Source organism: Chiloscyllium plagiosum, unplaced genomic scaffold, assembly GCF_037043375.1.
Source record: "Chiloscyllium plagiosum isolate Xiang-an unplaced genomic scaffold, Cpla_swu_hap1 HiC_scaffold_50, whole genome shotgun sequence".
Taxonomy (NCBI): Eukaryota; Metazoa; Chordata; class Chondrichthyes; order Orectolobiformes; family Hemiscylliidae; genus Chiloscyllium; species Chiloscyllium plagiosum.
Window position 1 is genome coordinate 56,815,768 of NW_028270188.1, and position 26,882 is coordinate 56,842,649.

Genomic DNA, 26,882 nt, shown 5'->3' on the forward strand with positions numbered 1-26,882 from the left:
GCATCTTGCCCCAATGGCTCAGGCAGTGTGTGGGAGCAGGGTAACTAATTTGAGTGGAAGAGAAAGGAAGGGACATGTTGCAGGGGATTGTGGATAGTGAACACCAGGAATGTTGGCTCATTTTTATCCTACTCTCCAGCCCAGGCACTGAAGTACTCATACAGAGGAACCTCAGTTATCCGAAGGACACGGGCGGGCAGTATTTCGTTTGGTTAATTGAATTCCAGATAACATAGCTTAGCCGATCACTGGGCACCTTGCGATTTTGCCGGATAATCGAATCCCAGATAATTGAGGTTCCTCTGTAGTTATGCAGTATGGGAACAGACCCTTCAATCCAACTCATCCATGCTGACTAGAGACTAGTTATCCTAAATTAATCTAGTCCCATTTGCCAGCATTTGGTCCATGTCCCTCTTAACCCTACTTATTCATGTACCCATCTGGATGCCTTTTAAATGTTGTAACTGTACCCCCCAAGATCTTTGTTTAGCTGTTCCCCAGGTCCCTACCATTAACCATACAAGTCCTGCCCTGATTTACTTTACCAAAATGCAATACCTCTCATTTATCTAAACTAAAGTCCATCTGCCACTCCTCGGCTCATTGGCCCATTGTCACTGTCCACTACACCACCAATTTTGGTGTCATCTGCAAACTTATTAACCGTGCCTTTTTATATTCACATCCAAATCATTTATATAAATGATAAAAAGCAGTGGACCCGGCACCAATCGTTGCGACACACCACTGGTCACTGGCCTCTAATCTGAAATACAACTCTCCACTCTGTCTCAAGCCAATTTTGTATCCAAGTGGCTAATTCTACTTGGATCCCATGTGATCTAACCTTGCTAACCAGTCCACCATGTGGAAACTTGTCGAATGTCTTGCTGAAGTCCCTTGAAGTTGTTTTTCTTTTCAAAATTTATTATCAGAATATGGATTAGTGGTGCTGGAAGAGCACAGCAGTTCAGGCAGCATCTGAGGAGCTGCCTGAACTGCTGTGCTCTTCCAGCACCACGAATCCAAAATCTGGTTTCCAGCATCTGCAGTCATTTGTTTTTACCTTATCAGAATATGGGTCAGGCCAGCATGGAATGCCCCTTACTAATTGCTGCTTTCCTGAACCGCTATAATCCGTGCAGTTGCAGAGGGAGCTTAGGAGTTCCAGGATTCTGGAAATTTCAGTCGCGTGAAGGCCTTGTATCCCTGTGGCTGGTAAGAAAGTTAGAGGGAGCACTTGTGTCAGACGTCTCGAGTGTTGTTGGAACTGCATTGTAATTAGGATTGGTTTGCTGAGTTCCGATCATGTCTTCTCTTACAGAGGAGGAGATCAATAACATGAAAACCGAGCTGGAGAAATATGGGATCCAGATGCCTGCCTTTAGTAAGATTGGAGGCATCCTGGCCAATCAGCTCTCAGTTGATGAAGCAGCAGGTAAGGTTTGAATATTGGACTGATTTGCGAGGACCATATGTGGTCATCACTGGCAAATCCCTCATAGCCCCTGCAAGAAGATAATGCTGAGCCATCCCCTTCAACTGCTGAGGTCTGTGTTTAGGAATATCTTCTGCCTTCAAGGAGGAAATTTCAGAGACAGTGAATGAATGGACGATATATTTCCAATTTGGGATAGCTTTTGGGGCTCAGATGGGAACATGGCGTGTCTGCTGCCTTGCCCTTCTAGGGGCAAGAGATTGTCGGTTTGGAAGGTGCTGTTGAAGGAGCCTTGGTTCTGTGCATCTTGTGGGCTGCACAAATTATCATTGCTTTCTACTTTGGTTATCATTTGTGTGTACAGTGGAGTTACCAACATAGACTACCTAGATCAAATGCTCTGTTACTGTGATGTAATGTCTACATATGACAGTGGTTAGCCCTTGCCGTGCAAATTTTCTGTCACAAGATCTCTTACTAAATGGGACTAGATTGGATTAGGATATCTGGTCGGCATGGACGAGTTGGACCGAAGGATCTGTTCCCGTGCTGTACAGCTGTGACTCGATGACTAGTTGGTTATTTTACAAAGCACAGCAGTGGCATTTACTGGTAGAGAACAGTTAGGCACCATCTCGTATCAACCTTCACTTGCTCCTCACTGCCTTGCTCTCCCAATTCTGTGGGTTTGCTCTCATGCTAGCAAACGGTTCCACTTTGCGGCAACACTGAATTCTTGATTCCCAGTCCAGTCCTGCTACAACTCTTGGTTTTCTGCCAACATGTAACATCTCCCCAAGCAAAACCACTGTGGAGTATGCTAGGATTATAGTGGAAGAGCAACATTAAATAGTATTGTTGCCAGCACCCATTTGGCACTATGTTCAAATGTTGCCGTTGGACTCTAAGTATGGCCTTGAGAGTTCATTCTAAGCCTGTAAGTTGTAACTGACCAAAATTGTTCCCACAAATTAAAATTAATCCAGTCCTGAGAATGACTGACGTGCCTGTAACAGGTCTGTAACCTGGGGGCAGTCATTGATCTTGGAGTCTGACATTTATTTTATACAGCGGTTTGTTGCAAATTACTGAAACCGCTTTTGCTTACTTTGTGTCATTAATTCTCTGAAGCCTGCACATAATAGATAGGTTCTCATTGATTGCAGTTAGCATGGTGGTACTTGCACTGTTTACACGCACCTTGGGAGTTTGTAAGCGAGCTTGGTTGAAATCTCGGCGTTGATCTTCCCCCTTTCTCTTCTGAAGGTGTAGGTCCCTGCTGGGGAGCAATGCAGTTCAGGATGTCAGGGAACTGGTTCAGGAAGGCATAGGTGTTCTTATTCCTTCACAGGATATGGGCGTCCCTAACTGGCTGTGTATTTATTGCCCATCCATGATTGCCCTTGCATCCATGCCCATGTGGTTTAGGAACAGCACCCACGGTGCTGTTAGGGAGGAAGTGCCAGGACTTTGAACAGCGAAACTGAAGGGACAGCTAATGGATTTCCAAATCAGGATGGTGTGTGGCTCGGAGGGGATTTTCCATGGACTGGTCTTCTCGTGTATCTACTGCCCTTGTCCTCTGGGAGGCAGGAATTCCAGATTTGGAAGGTGCTGGTGAAGGAGCCTTGGTGAACAACTGAAGTGTATTCTGTAGATGGTAGGTACTGTTGTCACTGTGTTGCTGATGGAAAGTGTGAATGTTGAAGGTGGTGGATGTGGTGCAGATCGAAAAGACTGCTTTGTCCTGCAGGGTGTCAATCTTCTTGAGTGTTGATGGAGCTGCACTCTTCCAGATAAGTGGGGAGTATTCCATCACACTTCTGACTTCTGTCTTGTCAATGGTGGACAGGCTTTGGAGAGTCAGAAGGTGAGTTACTTGCTGCAGGGACCCTGGCCTCTTACCTACATTTGTAGCTTTTCTAGTTGTAAGGCTGGTCCAGTTCAGTTTCTGGTCAAGGGCAACCACTAGGATGTAGGGAGGGTGTGATTTAGTAATAGCAACGATGTTGACTGTCAAATCCTGACCCAGTGTGCATAGATCTCAATTGACAATGGTTTTCCTTGAGGTTCCTTGAGCAAAAAATTCACATTCTCGTAACACAGCTGCATGGTTTTGTCTATTCCTGTTTCACTCATTACCTATAACTCTCAGATTGGTGTATCTTTTTTGCTCTGGTCTCTACCTGTTGTGACCCCCCCTCCCAACTTTTTTCTGTGTCTCTGTGTCTCTGTGTCTCTGTGTCTCTGTGTCTCTGTGTCTCTGTGTCTCTGTGTCTCTGTGTCTCTGTGTCTCTGTGTCTCTCTGTGTCCTCTCCCCCTCATCTAACGTGCATGAATGATGGAACTTAGTATACATCTTTTTTTTAATTAAGCAAATGCCAAACCCTGAAGCCATTCCTCCTCATTGCTGAGACAATTAGCCTGCACTTAGTATGACACATTTACTCCGCAGCATTAACTACATCGAACTGGACACAGCCCTGGGGAGAGCCACATTAATGCCAAGCTCTCCGGACTTTATGGGTCAGTATCACGCTGCATGTGCCAGTCTGGTCTCTGGGTTGGAGGGAATAGTGGTGAGCCCAGTCTCTAGTGTTTCAGTGAACTGATCCAAGCAGTTTGCTTGTCCTGTTGGTTTAACTTGAGTGCTCCCTCCCTCCCTCTCTCTCTTGTCTTCACTCTCAGTGCACGCCGCGGTGATCGCCATTAACGATGCCATTGACCGAGGGGTTGTGGCACAGACCTTGCTGGCACTCCACAATCCGAATGCCATGCTGGTGAACCTTGTCGATGGCCTTGCCCTGGTTTACCAGGAAATGCTACACCAAGCCAAGAGTGAGAAGGCTGCTAATGCCAGGAACCGTGTGGATGTGGTGAGCTGTCCTCTTTGCTGGATGTTTCTCTTTTTGTTTTGTCTTCTGGTCTTTTGGATCTCCACTTCCAGTGGAGAGGGAAGCCAGGAGACCCCACACCACCCCACCACCCTCACTCCACCTGACCTCGCGCTGTTGTTGTGACCCGATTTTAGGAGAGAGTGGGCAAATTGTTTCAGTTTCAATCTCCACACTTTCCCCTGGCACTAAGTGTAGATGAGTAACTTGCTTTTTGACACCAGGTTATAGTCAAACAGATCTATTTGAAGTCACAAGCTTCTTCGTCAATTTAAAGCCCTCCTCACATGATGATAGCACAGTGCCCCAAAAGCTTTTGATTTTTAAAAAATAAATCTGTTGGACTATAACCTCGTGTCGTATGACTCTTGACTTTGCCCACCTCAGTCCAACACCAGCATCCCCATATCATAATTTGCTGTCACGTGGTTAAGTGTTTTAGAGAGTTGTACAGTATGGAAACAGTCTCTTTGGTTTAACCAGTCTATGCGGAACATAATCCCAAACTAACCGAGTCCCGCCTGCTAGCTCCTGGCCCATATCCCTCCAAATTTTCCCAGTCATATACTTATCCAAATATGTTTAAAATGTTTTTAACTGTGTCCGTATCCACCATCTCCTCTGGAAGTTCATTCCACACATGGACCATCCTCTGTAAAAGAAAAAAATTCTTCCCCATATTTTGTTTTAAATCTCTCCTCTTACCTTAAAAATTTTCCCCCTAGTCTTGAAATCCCCCACCCTCGGGAAAAGACACCCACCATTCATCTATTCATATCTACACTCCTCACAATTTTATAAACGTCTAAAATGTTACTTCTGAACCTCTTAAACACTTTCCTGATGAAGAGCTCATTGTTGAAATGTCTACTCTTCCACTTCTCGGATGCTGCCTGACCAGCTATACTTTTCCAGCTACAACACTTTTCGACTCTCAACCTCTTCCACTCCAGTGAAAAGAATCCCAGCCTATCCAGCCTTTCTTTATAACTCAAACCTTCCATACCCGGCAGCATCCTGGTAAATATCTTCTGAAATATCTCCAGCTTAATGTCCTTCCTCGAAGTAGGCAACCCGGTAAAATGATAAAATCTGAGTCAGCTAGGTCCTCGAGCCCTCCCTCCCTGACTGGTGCATGTTCTTATTACAATACTACTGTGCAGAATATTCCCAGCACTGAATCAGTACAATTCAGTAAAGCTGTGCTCAAATCATGGCACAGGATCTGGACGCTGCACCTGCTACCTCTGCTTATACACACAATTTTGGTTCACAACGCTAGTTTTTTAAAATTCCTGGGAGATGGGCATCCCTGACTAGGCTAGCATTGCTCATCCCTCATTGCCCAGAGGGCAGTTAAGAGTCACCTGCTTTGCTATGGGTCTGGGGTCACAGGCCCGACCTGGCAGGGACCGCAGATTTCCTTCACCTAAAGGACATTGGTAAAGCAGACAATCGACAGTGGTTTCATTTGACTCCTGAGGCCACGTTTTTTGAGTTTGGATTCCAGCAACTGTAACGGATGGATTTGAACCCAGGTCCTCCAAACATATTGTCTGGAGACTCGTCCAGTAACAAAACTGCCTCCCCTCATTGTCGCAGGAACGCTGCACTGTCAGAGGTGCTGATCAACTTGGGTGGTTCAGGCTGATGTTGGTGTTCTCACGTGAGGTCATAGAGGCTTACAGCATGGAAAACAAGCCTTTGGGTCCAACTTGTCCATGCTACCCAGTTTTCACAATTAAACAAGTCCCATTTGCCTACGTATGGTCCATACCACCACACACCCCCCCCCCCCCCCCAAATACCTATCCCATCCATGTAACTGTTCAAATGTTTAAGTTTCTCCACCACTACCTCTGGCAGCTCATTCCATGTACACTCACCACCCTCTGAGTGGAAACAATTGTTCCTCTGGATCCTTTTGTATCTCTCCCCTCTCATCTTGTGTGGTCTGTTAGCTCAGTTGGTTGGACAGCTGGTTTGCATTGCAGAGTAATGCCAACAGTGTGGGTTCAATTCCTGCACTGGCGAAGGTTACCATGAAAGACTCCCTTTCTCAACCTCTCCCCTCGCCTGAGGAGCGGTAACCCTCGGGTTAACCCACAAGTGGTCATCTCTTTTTAACATGAGAACAGCCCCGTGGTCTAGCAGTATTATGGTGACTTTACCTTTCTAAAAAATGGAGTAACTTTAAGCTGGAGTTTCTCCTCCCAATCAAGTCTCCAGAGATATTTTCTCATCAGTCTGTTCAGAGATTTCACTGCATTCCTCTGGAGCAAGTGGAACTTGACTAAGGCCTCTGGTTTAGAGGTAGGGACACCACATCAGGCCCCTCAACTAAAATCAGATACATTTAACTCCACTGCATTGTCTATTTGTTTAAAGATTTCAAAATTAATTGTGCAGTGTGCTTTAGAGTGTAACATAACATCTTTAAACAGGTTGATTAGAAAATATCCAAAACTGATTACGGGGAATTAGACAAATTATGATTATTCATTCGTCCTTTCTCTGTGTTTACTTGCATCCTCTTTTGTTACGTTACGACACAGGGTAAACCCTTCTGCTAATTTGAACCAGACCCACAGAAAAGCTCACCTCGCCTCATAATCTGTTAAAGTATGAATGACAAAGAGCTACCAAATTCCCACTGTTTAAAGACAAAAATTAACAATTTATTCTTTAACCCCAAGAAACTCAAGAACATTAAACATCAACTACCTACACGGTAATCCTCCTTTGTCTGATTAATTTATCTACTTCCTCCTTTACAACAATATACTGATCAGATTTAAAAACCCCTGATTAAGGTTAACAAAGAAAATTCAAATTTTAAAGCCAGCCATTGTTGCTGTTCCCTTGGTATCTTTGTCTGTGCTTTCCTGGGTCTTTTCTTTGGTCTTCTGCTTCACAACTTTTATATGAAAAGGTACCTTTTCAGAGAGGCTCTGCAGGCCATATTTCGTCGGTGCTCTTTGCTGCTCTGGCTAACTGTTCAAAATACCCGAATTTATATACCCCAAAACATGGACCGTCTCATGGTTTGACGGTCTTTAAAATTAAAATTCAAATTAGATTGGATTTTGGTATCTTGGGGCATAATTTAAATTGATTGGCCAAATTCGAATTTGTTGTGTACCATGGCAATGCAGCTCCAGCTATTTGTTTCACACCCAAATGTTACGTTTTAAAGTTGTTCAACACACTCTATACCTCTAGGTCCGTGCCAGCTTCCTCTCTTAAAGGTACAGTATACACTACACCTTCATAAGTTATCTGAGCTATGTTTAAATTTTGTGCTCACTTATGCATTCAATTCAGCTTGTGCTGCTGTGTCGATCTGAAATCTGTGTTTGCCTGAGGTCACATTGCTGTTTGTTTATTCCACAGTACAAACCAGAATCCTCTGAGGGCAAGGATGTGTATGAGGAACTCCTCACACAAGCTGAGATTCAAGGCAATGTTAATAAGGTCAACGGTAAGGATGGAGTATTAAAAGACGCGTCCTCTCGGTGACCTGATGTGAGGGTCAATTCTTCTGCACCTTAGAAAAGCAGCTGGCTTTGGGGAATAATGGGGAATGGTTTTAACCCAACTCCTCACGCTGAATCCCGTGAGATTAGGCAGGATGCCTGTCTTGCTTTCTGATTTGAGATAGATAGCTGACTGAGAAAATGACCAAGGATTTTGGCAGATGAGGGAATAGAATCTTGACTCCTGAGGGGAGATGGACTTCAAATGGAGCAGAAGTCAGAGTGACCGCTACACACAAGTTGCCCTAACTTGGATATCACCCCCCTATGGATTGCAGTGATATTTTCCCGACCGACTCTTTCTCTTACTCCTTTGATAGCTGACTCATCGTAACTTTGGAGCACGTCGTAATTTATCAATACTCTTCATGCAAACTCTCTGTCCTGGTCCAGTAATTTATCTCTTGCTCAGTAAGAGAGTGTAGAGAGTGGTCATGTTGTTTGTGAAATCTTGTTCTGCCCAAATCAGTGAGCGCATGTCAAATACCACTTCATCGGCTTTGGATTCTGCAATGGTGAAACCAGTTATCTTCAAGAAATTACTTTAGTTATGCCTTTTTTTTTCTCTCTTCTCATCCTAAAAGATTCTTAAAGATCCCATCTACTTTTTCATTTCTTTTTTTGTTCATTTATGGATGTGAATATCGTTGGCTGGATATATATTTATTGTCCTTGCTGTTGCCTGTGTGGTGTTGGGACACCTACAGTGCCATTAGGGAGACAATTCCAGCACCTTGATCCAGTGACACTGAAGGAACGATGATATATTTCCAAGTCGGTGTGATAAGTGACTTAGAGGGGAACCTGCAGGGGGTGGTGTTCCCAAACACCTGCTGCCCTTGTCCTTCTTGTTGCAGGTGGTCATGCGTTTGTAAGGTGAGCCTTGGTGAGTCACTGCAGTGCATCTTGTAGATGGTACTGAGCATTGGTGGTGGAGGGAGTGGATGTTTGTGCCAGTTAAGCAGCTGCTTTGTCCTGGATGGTGTTGTATCTGCACCCATCCAAGCAAGTCTGATGTGTTCCATCGCACTTCTAACTTGTGCCTTGCCAATGGTGGACAGGCTTTGGGAAATCATTTGCTGCAGGATTCCTAACTTTTTTTTTATTCTGCTTTAGTAGCCACTGTATTTGTATGGTGAGTCCAGTTAAGCTTTCTGTTAACGGTAACCCCAGGATGCTGGTAATTACTGTTATCTTCGAGAAAACAATGCTTATGATTTTGTGTGAATTAAGTCTAAGCCTGAAAAATGTGTTACTGGAAAAGCACAGCAGGTCAGGCAGCATCCAAGGTGCAGGAGAATTGATGTTTCGGGTATAAGCCCTTCAGGAATTATTTTTCAAAAGCTGCGCTTTTCCAGCAACACATTTTTCAGCTCTGATCTCCAGCATCTGCAGTCCTCACTTTCTCAAGTCTAAGCCTGTCAGCTCCAGGACTGTCGTTTTGTATTAACATGTGTTAATGCTCCATTGGACTCCTCTCTGCTGTTCTTCCCTGTGATGCTTGTGTTTCTGCCTCTCAGTGCACGCTGCTCTGGAGTATGTTGATGAGGCATTGGAGAAGAGAGATGTGCTGGCTCTGTACTCTACTCTACAGAGTGAGGCTTTAGCCCTTCACGAAGTTAACCGGGAGAACACCGATTGGTACATGGAACAGCTCATCATTGACCGAGAGCAGAAAGCACTGGTACGCAATGCTCTATATGATTTAGCTTTCTTGTACTTGTTTACGGGTATGTTAACATATATTCCCCAAGTTTGGAACCTTTTTTAACAAGGAATGACATATTATTCACCTTATGCAATTATGAAGTGTTCACAGAGATACTGTGCCGAACCACTTTGTGTAAGGTGCTGGTTTGTCCAGCCCCAGTGCTGCTTGCAAGCCAGGAGTAAGGGTAATGATTGAAGGGGCAATTCACAAAAGCAGCGCAGGGTTGGGTTGACTGCTTAGTGACTACAGAATAGTACAGTGGCCATTGTACCTCTTGCAAGTATACCACAACCCCGCAAACCCCCTGCCCCGTCCACTATTTGTCAGATTTCCCCCTTTTTTGAAAACTCCGAAGTCTGCTTTTGATTTCCCTTCAGGCAGTGGGTTCCAGGTAATAACAACTTGCTGCATCTAAAGATGAATTCCCTTCTCACTCTGGTTCTTTTTTGCTGATTCTCTTCAATCGATGTCCCTCTAGTTACTGACCCTCCTGCCACCAGAAACCATCTCTCCTCATCTCTTCTAACATTCATAATTATGTACCTTGATTAAATGTGTTACTAGCTCTGCTTCAAGATCAGTGCACACTAACAATTATTGTCCCTTTGATGTCCCCACACCTTACTTCCTAATGTTTTCTCTTTATCTGGGTATTTTATAGTCCCATCTTTTCATTACATGTTTTTTTTCCCTACCATATCTATTAATAAGTTCACTAGTCTGTAAACAGATGGTTTTTTTGCTTTATAAATAAAGTATGAATTTGGACTCTCTAGTCCCCTAGCATACACTTAGTGTATCAGAGATTTAACGAGTGCCATCTCTGGAGAGTCAGCAATTTTCCTGACTCTCTCTGGATCTATCAGGCCTGACACTGCGTTCCTTCCGCCTAACTTTAAGAATCGACATCCTTTTGTCTATTTTAGCATTGTGCACTTTGCTGTTAGGATTCAGATCCTTGCTGGAATCTACCACTTGGCCAAGATGAAATCTTAATTACCTTTTTATGTTCTTTTGGCTATTGTCTCTCTGTGTCTCATTCTCGTACAACCCGCTTGTTTACCCCCACCCCTCCCTCCTCATCTCTCACCCTCTCCGGTCCCTGAATGTGGCAGGGCAGGTTGGAAAGGCTGTTTTCACAGAATAGCATCATGCTGCATTGTAACCATTCAGCCCCCAGTATCGGCAACAGCTTTTCAAAGTGTCATTCTGCTGTCTCCCCATAACCACCTTCCTTTTTGGATAAATACAATTTCATCTTGAGATCCTCGATTGAACATGCCTCCCTCATGCCAAGGCTGTGTACAGTACTCCAGACCGTAGCCACTCGCTATGTGAACAAGCTTCTCCACATGTCGTTTTTACTCCTTTGACCAATTATTTTAAATGTGATCCCTTTCAAGGGTCTTCCCCATCCACTTTGTCCTCATGGTTTTGTACTAAATGATGAGCTCTCCTGTCTACCTTCTCCAGACAGTCCCAGTTTCTCTATTTACTTTTGTAAGAACCAAGTGTGGCGGGATGTTGGCTCTTAACATGGAGACATAGAAAAGTATAAATCACCGGTTAACCTCCAGTCATAGCATTCCCTATTTAAGGGTGCTGTTCTCTGTAAAGGATGTCAAGGGCTTTGGACAAGCTGCAGAGGAGATTTACCAGAACAGTAGTAGGATAGTGGCTTCAGTTATGTGAAGGAAATGTATGAGGGAAGATTAACTAAGAAGTTCAAAATTTTGAAGGGACTTTGATTGAGTAACTGAGGGAAAACTGTTCCCATTGGCAGGTGGTTCAGTGACCAGAGGGACAAAAGTGAGAAGTGTATAATGTCACCACACACGCTGCCACCTTCGGTACAAATACCTAGGTACAGAAACTGAAGAACAAGGTGGAAAGAAAGAACAAAGTTAAAAGTTAGACATTGCAGTAATTACAGTACAGCATGAAATAAGGTAGAGACCTTCTTCGTTTTAAGTAGAAAATAAAGCTTAAAGTTCAAGCATTACCGTCTTAAGTGATTAGCCATGGTGTGAAAGCACTTTGAGGAATACCCTCAAGACTGGATGCCCATGCTGATGCCACACCAGGCCGAGAGATCACCATGTCAGGCTGAGAGACCGCTAGGCCAGGCTGCTGAGAGATCAGGCTGAGAGGCTGTTATGTCATGAAAGAGCAATGTCTGGAAGTGCAGGAGTAGAACTAATTAACTCTTTCAATCAAAAGACTGAATGGCCTCCTTCTGCACAGTAGCCGCAACTTCAGTGTGATATGTCCCCGTAGTTCGGTACCGTTTGACTCTTCTGGAAGGAGCCAAGCTCCATTCAGTTCAGCTCCTCGAGCAGTTGGGAATCCACCCTGTTAAACTCCGAGCTGGCTGCAAATTGAGCAGTGTTGAGTTTTGCTGCATACACTCGTTCCCGTTTTGCAGTTTGCTTTGCAAACAAACGAGCCTTCCCTCCTGTACTGAGGTTAATGGTTTAACCCTACTGTTTGTGTCCTCAGGAGTTAGGGACGATGGAGCCACTAGAGAAGGAGGAGCTCCAGGCGGCCATTGACGCAGCCAACGAAAACTCCAACGTACATCTGTGCAGTGAGTAGGAGCCATTGGTGTATCCGCTTTAACTGCGACCAACCGGCGAGCAGCGTGAAGCAATAAGGTGGCTGTCCTCTATGCTGGCTGTGGCTGCTGAAAGAGCACACTCTCTATTCATAGAGTCATAGAACTGTACAGCAATGAAACAGGCCCTTCAGTCCAATTAGTCCATGCTCACCAGATATCCTAAATTAATCTAGATACCAAATTACCAGCATTTGGCCCACATCCCTCTAAATTCTTCCTAATCATACACCCATTCAGATACTTTTAAAATGTTGTAATTGTGTCAGCCTCCACCACTTCCTCTGGCAGCTCATTCGATACACACACCACCCTCTTCATGAAGACGTTGCCCCTTAGGTTCCTGTTAAATATTTTTCCCCTTACCTTACACCTATGCCGTCTAGTTTTTGGACTCACCCACCCCAGGGAAAGGTCCTGAGTCTCAAAATGTTGGGCTCGACCCACACAACGGAGGTTTGCTCACCAGGTGATGCTCCAGGATGGTACTGGAAGTGCTCCCAGACCAGTGTGGTGCTGCCAGTTGGTGCCATCCTTTAGGATGAGACCTTAAACCAAGCCCTGCCTGTCCCCTCAGCTGGATTTCAAAGGGCTGTCTCAGAAGAGGCAAGAAGCCGATCCTCCCTGTTGCTCTGGGAGGAATATTTCACCCTTAACCAACACATCAATGTCCGACCTCCTATTGCAATTGTGGGATCTTGCTGTGCGCAGATTGGGTCGTTTCTTTTCCCACATTGCAGCAGGCAACACATTAAAAAAAAAACAGCGTTGAGTGTGAAGCGCTTTGGGATGATCTGAGCCGGGTATAAATGCAAATAGTTCATTTCAATAGAAAGGGTTCAGAAAAGATTTACAAGGATGTTGCCAGGGTTGGAGGATTTGAACTACAGGGAGAAGTTGAACAGGCTGGGGCTGTTTTCCCTGGAGCGTCGGAGGCTGAGGGGTGACCTTATAGAGGTTTATAAAATCATGAGGGGGCATGGAGAGGGTAAATAGGCAATGTCTTTTCCCTGGGGTTGGGGAGTCCAGAACTGGAGGGCATAGGTTTAGGGTGAGGGGAAAGATATAAAAGAGTCATTCGGGGCAGCTTTTTCACACAGAGGGTGGTATGTGTATGGAATCAGCTGCCAGAGGAATTGGTGGAGGCTGGTACAATGGCAATATTTAAGAGGCATTTGGATGGGTATATGAATAGGAAGGGTTTGGAGGGATATGAGCCGGGTGCTGGCAGGTGGGACTAGATGGTCGGCATGGACAGATTGGACCGAAGGGTCTGTTTCCATGCTGTACATCTTTGACTATTGATTCATCTACAGCAGGCCCTGACACAGAGTGAAGATGAACCCCCCCCCCCCCCCCCCCCCCCAACACCAGCTTCACTCTCATGGTAGAGCACTTTAGGAATCAAATGCTCACCTGTTTTTCCCAAGTACTGTTCTAATCACTATGCAACGTGTCCCAAATGACTTGTAGATTTGATCCCGAAATGTTACTTGCTGAAAGGAATCTATCTAATTTGCACTTGAATCAATACAAACTGTTTCCACCAGTTCCCTCGGGAGCCTGTTTCATTGATTTCCGTTTCAATTGCCCGGTATTGTTTCTGTGGGTCAGTTTTTGCAATTCCTCCTCTGTTTAAGCACAGGCCAATTCCCCAGATTCTACTGTGCTGGGCAAAGAAGGACATGACTTGCATTTATTTGGTCCCTTCCCCGTTCTTGAGGTGCCTCCGTGCACTCCTACAGATGATGAGATACTTTTGGAGTGTTGTTATTGTTGGAACATGGAAAATGCGGTGACCAATTTGGACATAGCTGGCTCCTGCGATCAGCAGTAGATGATCAGATAATCTGTCTTTAGGAGGCATTGAGACATGAGTAGATTGGTCAGCAGGAGGACTGCTCTGTTTCTCTTCCAGTAATGGCTGTAGGGTTTGTTACCATACCAGAGGGGCCAGGTGGTACCTCTGTCTTAACATCTCATTAGATTGAGTGCACTTTGACTGCAGTGTGCTGGCATCTGCTGTTCTTTGTGCCATGCTAAAAATTCAGGATTCTCTAAGAAAGAAGAGCATCTTCTTGCCCAGTTTGAAACTGGAGGATTCTATTTGGAAGAAATTCTTGTACGGTTTGTGGGTGAGAACAACTGAACCACAGAACAGGGAAATCTTTCTTTTTAAGAAACCTAATCTGTGTTGATCAGTGTGAACTTGACTGCTGCCAGGGCAGGAGTGCTGCACTGTGGCTCAGCATCCCCTGCATGGTAGAATGATGTGAAGCTCAGGATTCCTCCTCCTGCTCTTTGCCACCTGAGGGTGGCTCCTTCTCGGGTAAACCAAACTTGCACCTCCCCCACCGGTGATTGGAGCTGTCGCCACAAAGAATAGAAATTCCTCTCCTGTTTCTTTAGCATTTTTGTCCCTGACTTTATACATGGCTGAGACCTATTTACAGCTTGTGCTCCGCCACCCTAATTTATGGTCGAACTGTATAATCTGTCTGTGCGCAGTGATGCAGGCTGTGTCACGGATCAACGTGGCCATCCGTAGGGGAGTCCCTGACGAGACGCTGAAGGAACTGATGAACTCGAGCGCCAAACTCCCAGATGTCTACCTCTTTGCGGCTGGGCTTTACCAGAGGGAGCTGGCTGCCCTGCAGCAGCAGAAACCACAGGTGAGTGATCAGTCTCAAAGTCACTGCCTCCCAGTTGTCACCAAAACGGATTTAAGAGACATAAGTGAGTGCCCGGTGCCTGCTTCCCGTTCTTAAAATTTATTTTCAATGTTTCACTCCTTCCAGCACTCTTTCTCAGGAGAACAAAAACAAGATGTTACTAAACTTTTGCAAGTTGCTGGTTCAGCCACAGCCTGAGGATAGTGTCCATTTTGGATAAGAGAGGATATTGAAGCCCTCAGAGGGTGCGGAGGGAGACTTACCTGAAGACCAGTGATAAGAGACTTCAGATTGTATGGGGAGAAGCTGGGATTGTCCTCAGAACAGAGAAGGTTAAGGGAGGGAGATTTTGTGAAGGAGTTATGACTGTACGCAATCAGACTCTCCATATGTACCCTGTGAATTATGGTGATCTAGACTGTGCTGCCTGAAAGGTTGATTGAAATAGATTGAATAGTAACTTTCAAAAGAAAAAGACGTTTTCGAGCCTTTTGGAGAGACAGAAGAAGTGAGGTGAATTGGGTTGCTCATTGAAAAGGCTGGTACAGGCACAATGGGCCGAGTGGCCCCTGTTGAGGGCCGGCTTTTGTGACTAATATTTCTTGTTTCATTTGTTCAGGGTGAGCTGACCCAAGAGGAGCTGTATATTGCTGTGGAGATGCTCTCGGCTGTGGCACTGATCAATCGTGCCCTGGAAGCTGGGGATTTCAATGCATTCTGGAGGCACCTGATCAGTGCGGTCACGGGCCTGACCGACGTACAGGATTGCTGTGCCCAGCGGTAAGCCAAGCACCTGCCCGCTGCATGGCACATACCCCAGGAACCATTGCATCCAAAGACTGCCCTGCCAGATCACCTCTGTAGACAAGGGAAGGCTTGCAGGATTCTTGATAGCTGACCTTAAAAGAAGACACAGGGTAGGCATAGCTTAGATGTTTCCATTTGTGTGAGGACCACAAAATCTACGGGACTATCCTATATATCATCACCACTAAATAATTCAATCGGGAATTCAGGAAGAACATGTTTACTGAGTGAGCGGGGAGACTGTGAAACTGGCTTCCAGTTGTCCAGGTACGTAACAGGGATGGGGGAAGCTAGATAGACATTCAAATAAGAATGAATAGGGTGATGGTAGAGTGAAAAGAATGATTGGAGGAGACTCAAATGGAAAAGAAACATTGGGATAGCAGATGGGCTGAATGACCTGTGCGGCTATTTGATTGCAATGAGCATTATTGCACATCAATCCTTGGCTTGTTTTCTTGATGGGGTACATGCCAATCTCTGATAGTTAGTCGCCAAGGTGTGTGACTGTCGTTGTCACACCATTTGAATGCAGTCTCACTGACTTTCTGACAGAGGTCAGTGTGCTGTGAAGAGTAGGAATTTGGCTTCAAGTGTAGAGCCTCCCCAGAGATGTTGAGGTGTATCATTGTTTGCATGCTGTCAACTCGTCATTTGGCTCATATCCCTCCAAAGCCTTCCTATTCATATACCCATCCAAATGCCTCTTAAATGTTGCAATTGTACCAGCCTCCACCACATCCTCTGGCAGCTCATTCCATACACATACCACCCTCTGCGTGAAAATGTTGCCCCTTAGGTCTCTTTTATATCTTTCCCCTCTTGCCCTCAACCTATGCCCTCTAGTTCTGGACTCCCTGAACTCAGGGAAAAGACATTGCCCATTTATCCTATCCATTCCCCATATAATTTTGTAAACCTCTATAAGGTCACCCCTCAGCCTCTGACGCTCCAGGGAAAACAGTCCCAGCCTATTCAGCCTCTCCCAGTAGCTCAGATCCTCCAACCTTGGCAACATCCTTGTAAATCTTTTCTGAACCCTTTCAAGTTTCACAACACCTTTCCGATAGGAAGGAGACCAGAATTGCACGCCATATTCCAAAAGTGGCCTAACCAATGTCCTGTACAGCCGCAACAGGACCTCCCAACTCCTGTACTCCATACTCTGACCAATAAAGAAAAGCATACCAAACGTCGCCTTCACTATCCTATCTACCTGCGACTCCACTTTCAAGGAGCTATGAACCTGCACTCCAAGGTCTCTTTGTTCAGCAACACTCCCTAGGACCTTACCATTAAGTGTATAAGGCCTGCTAAGATTTACTTTCCCAAAATGCAGCATCTTGCATTTATCTGAATTAAACTCCATCTGCCACTTCTCAGTCCATTGGCCCATCTGGTCCAGATCCTGTTGTAATGGTAACCCTCTTTGCTGTCCACTACCCCTCCAATTTTGGTGTCATCTGCAAACTTACTAACTGTGCCTCTTGTGCTCGCATCCAAATCATTTATGTAAATGACAAAAAGTAGAGGGCCCAGCACCGATTCTTGTGGCACTCCACTGGTCACAGGCCTCCAGTCTGAAAAACAACCCTCCACCACCACCCTCTGTCTTCTACCTTTGAGCCAGTTCTGTATCCAAATGGCTAGTTCTCCCTGTATTCCATGAGATCTAACCTTGCTAATCAGTCTCCCATGGGGAACCTTGTCGAACGCCTTACTGAAGTCCATATAGATCACATCTACCGCTCGGCCCTCATCAATCCTTTTTGTTACTACTTCAAAAAACTCAATCAAGTTTGTGAGACATGATTTCCCATGCACAAAGCCATGTTGACTATCCCGAATCAGTCCTTGCCTTTCCAAGTACATGTACATCCTGTCCCTCAGGATTCCCTCCGACAACTTCCCCACTACCAAGGTCAGGCTCACCGGTCTATAGTTCCCTGGCTTGTCTTTACCACCCTTCTTAAACAGTGGCACCACATTTGCCAACCTCCAGTCTTCCAGCACCTCACCTGTGACTATTGATGATACAAATAACTCCGCAAGAGGCCCAGCAATCTCTTTTCTGGCTTCCCACAGAGTTCTCAGGTTCACATGATCAGATCCTGGGGATTTATCCACTTTTAACCATTTCAAGACATCCAACACTTCCTCCTCTGTAATCTGGACATTTTGCAAGATGTCACCATCTATTTCTCTACAGTCTATATCTTCCATATCCTTTTCCACAGTGAATACTGATGCAAAATATTCATTTAGTATCTCCCCCATTTTCTGTGACTCCACACAAAGGCCGCCTTGCTGATCTTTGAGGGGCCCTATTCTCTCCCTAGTTACCCTTTTGTCCTTAATGTATTTGTAAAAACCCTTTGGATTCTCCTTTATTTGCCAAAGCTATCTCATGTCCCCGTTTTGCCCACCTGATTTCCCTCTTAAGTATACTCCTACTTCCTTTTATATTCTTCTAAGGATTCACTCGATCTATCCTGTCTATACCTGACATATGCTTCCTCCTTTTTTTAACCAGATCCTCCATTTCTTTAGTCATCAAGCATTCCCTAAACCTATCAGCCTTCCCTTTCACCCTGACAGGAATATACTTTCTCTGGATTCTTGTTATCTCATTTCTGAAGACTTCCCATTTTCCAGCCGTCCCTTTACCTGCGAACGTCTGCCTCCAATCAGCTTTCAAAAGTTCTTGCTGAATACCATCAAAATTGGCCTTTCTCCAATTTAGAACTTCACCTTTTAGATCTGGTCTATCCTTTTCCATCACTATTTTAAAAACGAATAGAATCATGGTTGCTGGCCCCAAAGTGCTCTCCCACTGACACCTCGGTCACCTGCCCTGCCTTATTTCCCACGAGTAGGTAAAGTTTTGCACCTTCTCTAGAAAGTACATCCACATACTGAATCAGAAAATTGTCTTGTACGCACTTAACAAATTCCTCTCCATCTAAACCTTTAAAACTATGGCAGTCCCAGTCTATGTCTGGAAAGTTAAAATCTCCTGCCATAACCACCCTATTATTCTAACAGATAACTGAGATCTCCTTACAAGTTTGTTTCTCAATTTCCCTCTGACTATTGGGGGGTGTCTATAATACAATTCCAATAAGGTTATCATCCCTTTCTTAATTCTCAGTTCCACTCAAATAACTTCCCTGGATGTATTTCCAGGACTATCCTCCCTCAGCACAGCTGTAATGCTATCCCTTATCAAAAATGCCACTCCCCCTCCTCTCTTGCCTCCCTTTCTATCCCTCCTGTAGCATTTGTATCCTGGAACATTAAGCTGCCTGTCCTACCCATCACTGAGCCATGTTTCCGTAATTGCTATGATATCCCAGTCCCATGTTCCTAACAATGCCCTGAGTTCATCTGCCTTCCCTGTTAGGCCCCTTGCATTGAAATAAATGCAGTTTAATTTATTAGTCCTACCTTGTCCCTGCCTGCCCTGACTGTTTGACTCACTTCTGTGCTCAGCTGTACCCGTCTCAGATCGATCTCTTTCCTCACTATCTCCCTGGGTCCCAACCCCTCCACCTTAGTAGTTTAAATCCTCCCGAGTAGTTTTAGCAAATTTCCCTGCCAGTATATTAGTCCCCTTCCAATTTAGGTGCAATCCGTCCTTCTTGTACAAGTCACTTCTATCCCAAAAGAGATTCCAATGATCCAAAAAAATGAATCCTTCTCCCACACTCCAGCTCCTCAGCCATGCATTCATCTGCTCTATCCTCGTATTCCTGCCCTCACTAGCTCGTAGCACTGGGATTAATCCAGATATTACTACCCTTGAGGACCTCCTTTTTAAATTTTTGCCTAACTCTCTGTAATCTCCCTTCAGAATCTCAACCTATCCCCCTCCAATATCGTTGGTTCCAATGTGGACAATGACCTCCTGCTGGCCCCTCTCCCCTGTGAGAACATTCTGCACCCTCTCTGAGACATCCTTGATCCTGGCACCAGGGAAACAACACACCATTCTGCTTTTTCTCTGCTGGCCACAGAAACATCTGTCAGCACCTCCGACTACAGAATCCCCGAACACAATTGATCTCTTGGAAGCCGACGTACCCCTCGTTGCATTACAGCCAGTCTCAATACCAGAGACTTGGCTGTTTGTGATACGTTCCCCTGAGAATCCATCACCCCCTACATTTTCCAAAACAGCATACCTGTTTGAAATGGGTATATCCACAAGACTCCTGCCCTAGGTGCCGACCTCTCTCACCCTTCCTGGAGTTAACCCATCTATGTGACTATCTGAGACTTTTCCCCCCTTCCTGTAACTGCCATCCATCACATACTGTTGCTGTTGCAAATTCCTCATCGCTTCTATCTGTCTCTCCAACCGATCCACTCGATCTGGTAAGATTCGCATCCAACAGCATTTATGTCAGATATAATCCGCAGTAATCATTAAACTCTTTAAACTCCCACATCTGACAAGAAGTACATATCACTGCAAAGGCCATTTTTGCTCCTTCACAATCTATGGACCCAGAAAATAACACTGTCTTATTCCTCTACAAACTGCCCAGGTTAAATTAATAGCTATGGCTTATATTTTAAGTTTAATCAAGAGACTTGTCTCCAAAAACATATAATCAAGAAAGAATCCACAATACTCACTACTGCAGCCTTTCTCTTGGACAGACTTAAAACAACAATTAACTTATCTGATTCTGTGCTGTGAACTTCGCCCAACAGTTCCTCCAAGATTAGTTGTGAATTTCACTGTTTTTTAACTTTCCCAGATGCACTCCGATTCTGGATATTGTGACAGTTCGGGGAGGTGAGAGGGAACAAGCATGGTGGACCTTTGTGCAGGGTGTCCTTGTCCCGAGTAGGCTCCCTGGATGCGGGCTCATTTTGGATTTGTGATGTTTCAGTGGTGTTTCGTTAACAGGTACTTTGCTGAACTGACTCTGCTCAAGCAACAGGCCCAGAGAAATGGGGTGGTGATGCTGTCCTGGAACGACCTGCAAATGTGTGTGCATGATGTGAATTTAGCTGTGGAAAAGGAGCATGACAGTGAGTACGGACTTCCGTCTTCTGTGCCCTGCCAGTTTGGTTTCTGATAAATGCACTTGGAGAATCGGAGGGGAGAATTAACCTTGAGTGCTTCCCTGGACCCTTCTGAAGGTTTACTTCAATATATGTAATGCAACGGCACAGAAATATGTTATGCACTCCAAGGGATCTATATTCATTCTATGCTCCAACTGAGCCTCTACCCTTTGCTTTATAAGATCATGTGAATTAGGAGCACGAATAGACCATTCAGCTATTGAGCAGGTCCTGCCATTTGATAAGATTGTGGCTGATCTGTTTTTGTTTTTTGACCTTGTCTTCCCTTTCCTGTCCACAGCCACCAGCCGCCCAATAATCTTTCTTTACTCCTTTGTTGGACAAAAATAATTCAACAATGAATACGCTGTGTCTCTCAGTCTCCACTGCCCTCTTGGGAAGAACAATCTGAACACTAACATGACCTCCCTGTCAGCATAACCTCTATTCCTCATGAGGTTGCCTAGCGTTCTCTTGAAATAGTGCTCCTTTCTGTTATGTTTGTTCACGTGATGTCGGAGTGGCTGGCTGTCCATCCCTAAAAGCCCTTGAATGGGTGGTCATAGAGTCACAGATGTACAGCATGGAAACACCCTTTGTTCCAACTCTTCCATGCCGACCAGATATCCCAACCCAATCTAGTCCCACCTGCCAGCACCCAGCCTAAATCCCTCCAAACCCTTCCTATTCATATACCCATACAAATGCCTTTTAAATGTTGCAATTATACCAGCCTCCAGCACTTCCTCTGGCAGCTCATTCAGTACACACACCACTGTCTGCATGGAAAAATTTGCCCCTTAGGTCTCTTTTATATCTTTCCCCTCTCACCCTAAATCTATGCCCTCTAGTTCTGGACTCTCCTACCCCAGGGAAAAGACTTTGTCCATTCACCCTATCCATGATTTTGTAAACCTGTATAAGGTCACCCCTCAGCCTCCGACGCTCCAAAGAAAACAATCCTAGCCTGTTCAGCCTCTTTGAGCTGTTGCGTTGAACCTTGACACAGGAACACCCAGAGTGCAGTGAAAGGAGGGAGTGCAGAATTTTGACCCAGTGACACTGGAGGAATGTCTAATATATATTTCTGAGTCTGGATTGCGTGCATCTCAGAGAGGACCTGGCAGGGGGTGTTCCCAAATGCAAGCTGACTTTGTCCACTCCTCAAGTGGCTGCCCCAGAGCTTGCAACTGCACGTGGTCCGCTGGCGACCTTATTCGGTCCGCAAGCTCCAGTCTGGGAAACCCTGCCTCAACCCATTTGCGAATGCCTTCTACAGACGATTTTGATATTCCCGTGATCAAGAGCATGTTAGCCCTGTTACCTTTGAAAGACAAAACATTGCAGATTCTGGCAATCTGCAACAAAAGCACAGAACACTGGAGAAACTCAGCAGGTCTGGAAACATCTGTGGAGAGAGAAGCCATTAATGTTTCAAGTCTAGGGTGACTCCTCTTCAAAACTGAAATATGATCGTTTGAAAGGCCTCCCATAAGATGTAGGAGCAAAATTAGGCCATTTGGCCAATTGTCTGCTCCACCATTCAATCATGGCTGATATATTTCTCAATCCCATTCTCCTGCCTTCTCCTCGTAACCCTTGATCCCCTTACTAATCAAGACTGTCTTCTATACATTCATTGATTTGGCCTCCACAGCCTTTTGCAGCATTGAGTTTCACAGATTCATCAATCTCTGGCCAAAGAAATTCCTCCTCATCTCAGTCCCTTCACTGAGGCCATGCCCTTGGTCTTTCCCACTCTGGAAACATCATCTTCTCCACATCCACTCTCTCCAGGCCTTTCAGTACTCTAAGTTTTTCAGTCAGATCCCCTCTCATCCTTCTAATCTCTACTGAGTACAGACCCAGAATCCTCAACCTCTTACGACGAGCCCTTCATCCCCAGCATTATTCTTGAAAACCGCCTCTTGACTTCCTCTGACTCCAACATATCCTCCCTTAGGTACAAGGCCCAAAACTGCTCGCAATATTTCAAGTGTAGTCTGATCAGCACCTTCTTCAAACTTAGCAGTACATCCCTCCTCTTGTTTTCTAGCCCTCTTTAAATCAGTGCCTTCCTAACTGCCAACTGAACTTTCACATTAACCTTGAGAATCCTGAACTAGCATTCCCAAGTTTGTTTGTGCTTCAATTTCCGAAATGTTTCCCTGTTTAGAAAACAGTTCACCTTTATTCTTCCTCACAAAATGTATAATCTCACATTTTACCATGTTGTATTCTATCTGCCACTTCTTTACTCACTCTCTGTCTCTCCAAGTCCTTCTGCAGCCTCCTCAAGACTACCTGCTCCCTCCTTCCTCATCTGTAAACTTGGCAACAATGCCCTCAGTTCCTTCATACAGATTGTTAATGTATAACCTGAACAGTTGTGAACCCAACACTGATTCCACTAGTCTCCACACCAGTACCTTGCCCCTGATGCATGGCCTCTTATCCTATTGAGCAACCTCTTGTGCAGCACTTTGTCAAAGGCCTTCTGGAAATCCAAATAAATTATGTCCACTGACTCTCCCTTGTCTAACTTACTCATTACTTCCTCCAAACAATTCTAACAGATTTGCCAGGCATGACCTCCCCTGATGAAGCTGTGCTGGCTCTGCTCTATTTTACAGCATGCTGCAAGTACTCTGCAATCTCATCCTCAATAATGAGCTCTAAACTCTTCCCAAACACTGAGTTCAGGCTAACCGATTCTAACTTCTGCTTCCCTCCCTTCTTATGAATTAAGCCATTTCCCAGTCCTCTGGGACCCTCCCCTGATTCCAATGATTCCTGAAAGAGCCACCAATGCCTCCTCAATTTCCTTTTCTATCCTCTTCTGGGTGAGTATCCACCTTTGGACCTTTTCAGCTTCTCTCGCACCTTATGCTTAGTGATGGCCACTACACTCACCTCTGCCCCTGACTCTCTTGAAGTTGTGGTGTGCTGCTGGTGTCTTCCACCCTGAATTCTAGTGCAAAGTATCTTATTTCCTTTGCCATTTCTTTGCTCCCTATTACTACTACTCATTTTCCAGTGGACCAATATCCACTCTTGCCTCTCTCTACCTTTTATCTATCTTAAAAAAAAACTCTTTTATGTTACTAGCTAGATTAACCTTACTTATCAACTTCTCAACCCTCGTTGCTTTGTTTTTAGTTGTCATCTGCTGGTTTTTAAAGGCTTCCCAATAATCTTACTCATATTGTATGCTTTTTCTTTTGCTTTTATGCTGTCCTTGACTTTCAGTTGCCTCATTGTCTCCTTAGTATGTTTTTTTTTGTCCTTGGGATGAATTGTGCCTCCTGAATTACACCCCCAGAAACTCCTGCCATTGCTGCTCCACTGTCTTCCCTGCTCGGCTCCCCTTCCAATTAACTCTGGTCAGCTCCTCCCTCATGTCTTTGTTCTCTTTACTCAATTGTCATTTTGTTGCATCTGATTCCAAGCTACTCCCTCCCAAACCTGCAGGGTGAATTCTACCTTATTATGGCCACTGCCCCAGGGGTTGTTTTTCACCTTGAGCTCCCTCATTAAGTTTGCTTCTCAGCATGTGACCATATCCACAATTGCCTGTTCTTAGGCTGCGTGAATTCCATCTGTGGTTTCTGCAGAAATCGTTGCGATTGGTTTGATAAATGAAGCACTGGACCGGAACGATCCCGAGAGGACCATAGCGGCGCTCCTAATGCCATCTGCTGGACTAGCCGACTTGGACTTCCCGGCTGCCAAGCGCTACCACGATGTGCTGGCCGCGGCAAAGCGGCAAAAGGCCAAGGTACGAGGCAGCCCCATTATAAATCCCGTTTTCCGTCTCCTCGAGGATCGGTTGCCTGTGGAGGTTTTAACGACTCCTTTTTTCAAAGAGAAAAAAAAATCCTTTTCGCATCCTCAGGACAATCGGGACGAGACAGCGGTGCTCTGGATCGAGGAAGTTCAGGATGGGATTCACAAGGCCAACCAGGATGGGCAGGCTGCGAGGAAAAGTTGAGTCATTCCGTTACGGGCCAGGTGGGGTTGGGGGCGTGTTGCGTCCTGTCAGTGTGTTCCAACAGTCATGTCTCAGCAACCTCTGAGTCTAAAAGAGTTGCGTGTTTAACTCCTGACTGGACTAGAGGGTCTGTTTCCATGCTGTATAACTCTGTCCAGGCCTCCACACTGTTGGAGGTGCTGTCTTTCAGGTGAGATGCTAAATCAAGGCCCTGTCTGCCCTTCCAAAAACCACACCTGAATTCTTTTAGGCCCTCTGGAAGAGGAGCATCTTTTGAATGATCTGGGCCAATACTTGTCCACAATAGCTGATATAGATTAGCTGGTGGTTATCACATTGCAGGTGGAAGATTTTCTGTTTCCTGTGTTACAACAGTGAATGCACCTCCAAATATCATTGGCTTTTGAAGTACTTTGCAACATATACGTTTAAAAAGACAGAATGCGAACGCCAGTCTTGTTTCATTGTGGTATTCCCTGTGAATATGCAGTTGTACGCTGTGGCATGGAGGGATCGATGTATCTCCCAGCGTGGTGCTGAACTACTCCATGGGTGGAGAGTGAGAGAGGACGGGCTAGGTAGGATGGGGAGAGAGAAAGAGGAAGACAGTAGCTCGAGAGAGAGAGAGAGAGACACCTATTAATTTAGTTGTAGTTTCAAGTGCCTTCTAACTTCATGTGTTGTTGGTTTCTCTTTGCTTTGTTTTCAGTGTCGCTGGGGGTAGCAGCCATCAATCAGGCAATCAAGGAGGGTGTTGCATCCCAAACACTGCGGGTTCTGCGTTCTCCAAGTGTGGCTTTATGCAGTGTGGTTCCAGAATGTGCCTCCACCTACCAATCTGAGTTGGCCATGTTGATGCAAATTAAAATGGAGATGGGTAAGCCTTTGCCTCAGAGGGATAGAGATGCTGCTCATTATGCTTTAAGAAATAGTATGTCTCTGTTCTCCTCAGGTTTGTAGTCACTTGAATCATGATTTATTGTCACTTGTACTCTACAATGAACAGCACTGTAAAATACAGTGAAAAGCTTCAACTGTCGCCACAATCCGGCACCACCTTGAGTAGCTTCAGAACAAAGAATTTTTAAAACGCTGAAAGTCCATCTTCATCCCACCCTGAGCCCCTGACAAAGAAGGGAGGAAGCAGCTGGTCTGGAGCAGAAGGACCCAGGAACCTGAAGACTGCCTACCTTTCTGGCACCACTGTTTTGGAATTGGACCATTCCAATTCACACCACTGCTCACATCATTGTATTTTCACATACCACATGTGGTAGACAGGCTTGCATGCCATCATGGTGTGACTCTGTAACATACAGGCCAGGAAAACTCCTTGTGAATAATCAACTGGAGCTCCTACTTCCAATCAACAAGCCCTACTAAGGAGTAGGTGTTTGGTGGAAATGGGATGAAGATCCAGCTATGTTGCCCCAAGTGTCAGAAAAAGCTATCAACCCCTACTCTCTTAACTCCTAAATTAGATTCTGAACGCCTTCCTAGAGGGCCAGGCAGTAACATGAGATGACCGGTCACTGGAGTTATTAGCGAAGATCAAATCTCTTTCTATATGAACTTGTGCTTTTCAAGGGTGGTGCAGAACAGAGGCTTGGTTGTTCTTGCTTGCGCACGTTTGAAGGGATGCAAGATAAATTGATAAAACTGTCATCTTTATTCAGAATGGAATTGCGTACAAAAGCAATGAAGTTGCACCAAACCTTTTGTAATTCTCTGGTTAGGCCCCAGCTGAAGTGTTACATCCAATTATTGGCACCCAAACTCTAGGAAGGTTGCCCAAGTCTAGGGCAGGAATTTGCCAGAACTATTCTCTGGTTAATGAGAGACTTCAGTCATCCCTGCAGCAGAGAAGCTCCAGGTCTTCAAGGTTTCAGTCGAGATAGTCACAAGAAACTATTTCCACTGGCAGAGAGGTCGGTCAGTCAGCAGAGGAGCGCAGATAGTGGAGATTTGGTGAAAGAGCTCTGGTGAAATGAGAATTTGTTAATGTGATGTGTTGTTGTGGTCTGGTAAACACTACTTGAAAGAGCAGTCAAATTGGGCTCAATTTGCAAAGCTGCAGGAATCAAAAAAAGAAAGAAATGAGAACATGGCCCATAGTGCTTGTTGCAATGTATAATCT

General features: G+C 45.1%; 1 protein-coding gene across 1 annotated transcript in view; it reads left to right on the plus strand.

Annotated features, from left to right (window-relative positions):
* Positions 1–26,882, plus strand: part of iqgap3 (IQ motif containing GTPase activating protein 3) — a 106,049-nt gene that overhangs the window by 14,479 nt on the left and 64,688 nt on the right. The window contains 11 exon segments of the mRNA XM_087984967.1: positions 1,328–1,441; positions 4,130–4,317; positions 7,729–7,816; positions 9,392–9,555; positions 12,082–12,169; positions 14,705–14,868; positions 15,488–15,648; positions 20,594–20,718; positions 24,369–24,532; positions 24,650–24,740; positions 25,455–25,622. Of these exon segments, the coding sequence (XP_087841093.1) occupies positions 1,328–1,441; positions 4,130–4,317; positions 7,729–7,816; positions 9,392–9,555; positions 12,082–12,169; positions 14,705–14,868; positions 15,488–15,648; positions 20,594–20,718; positions 24,369–24,532; positions 24,650–24,740; positions 25,455–25,622 (1,515 nt within the window).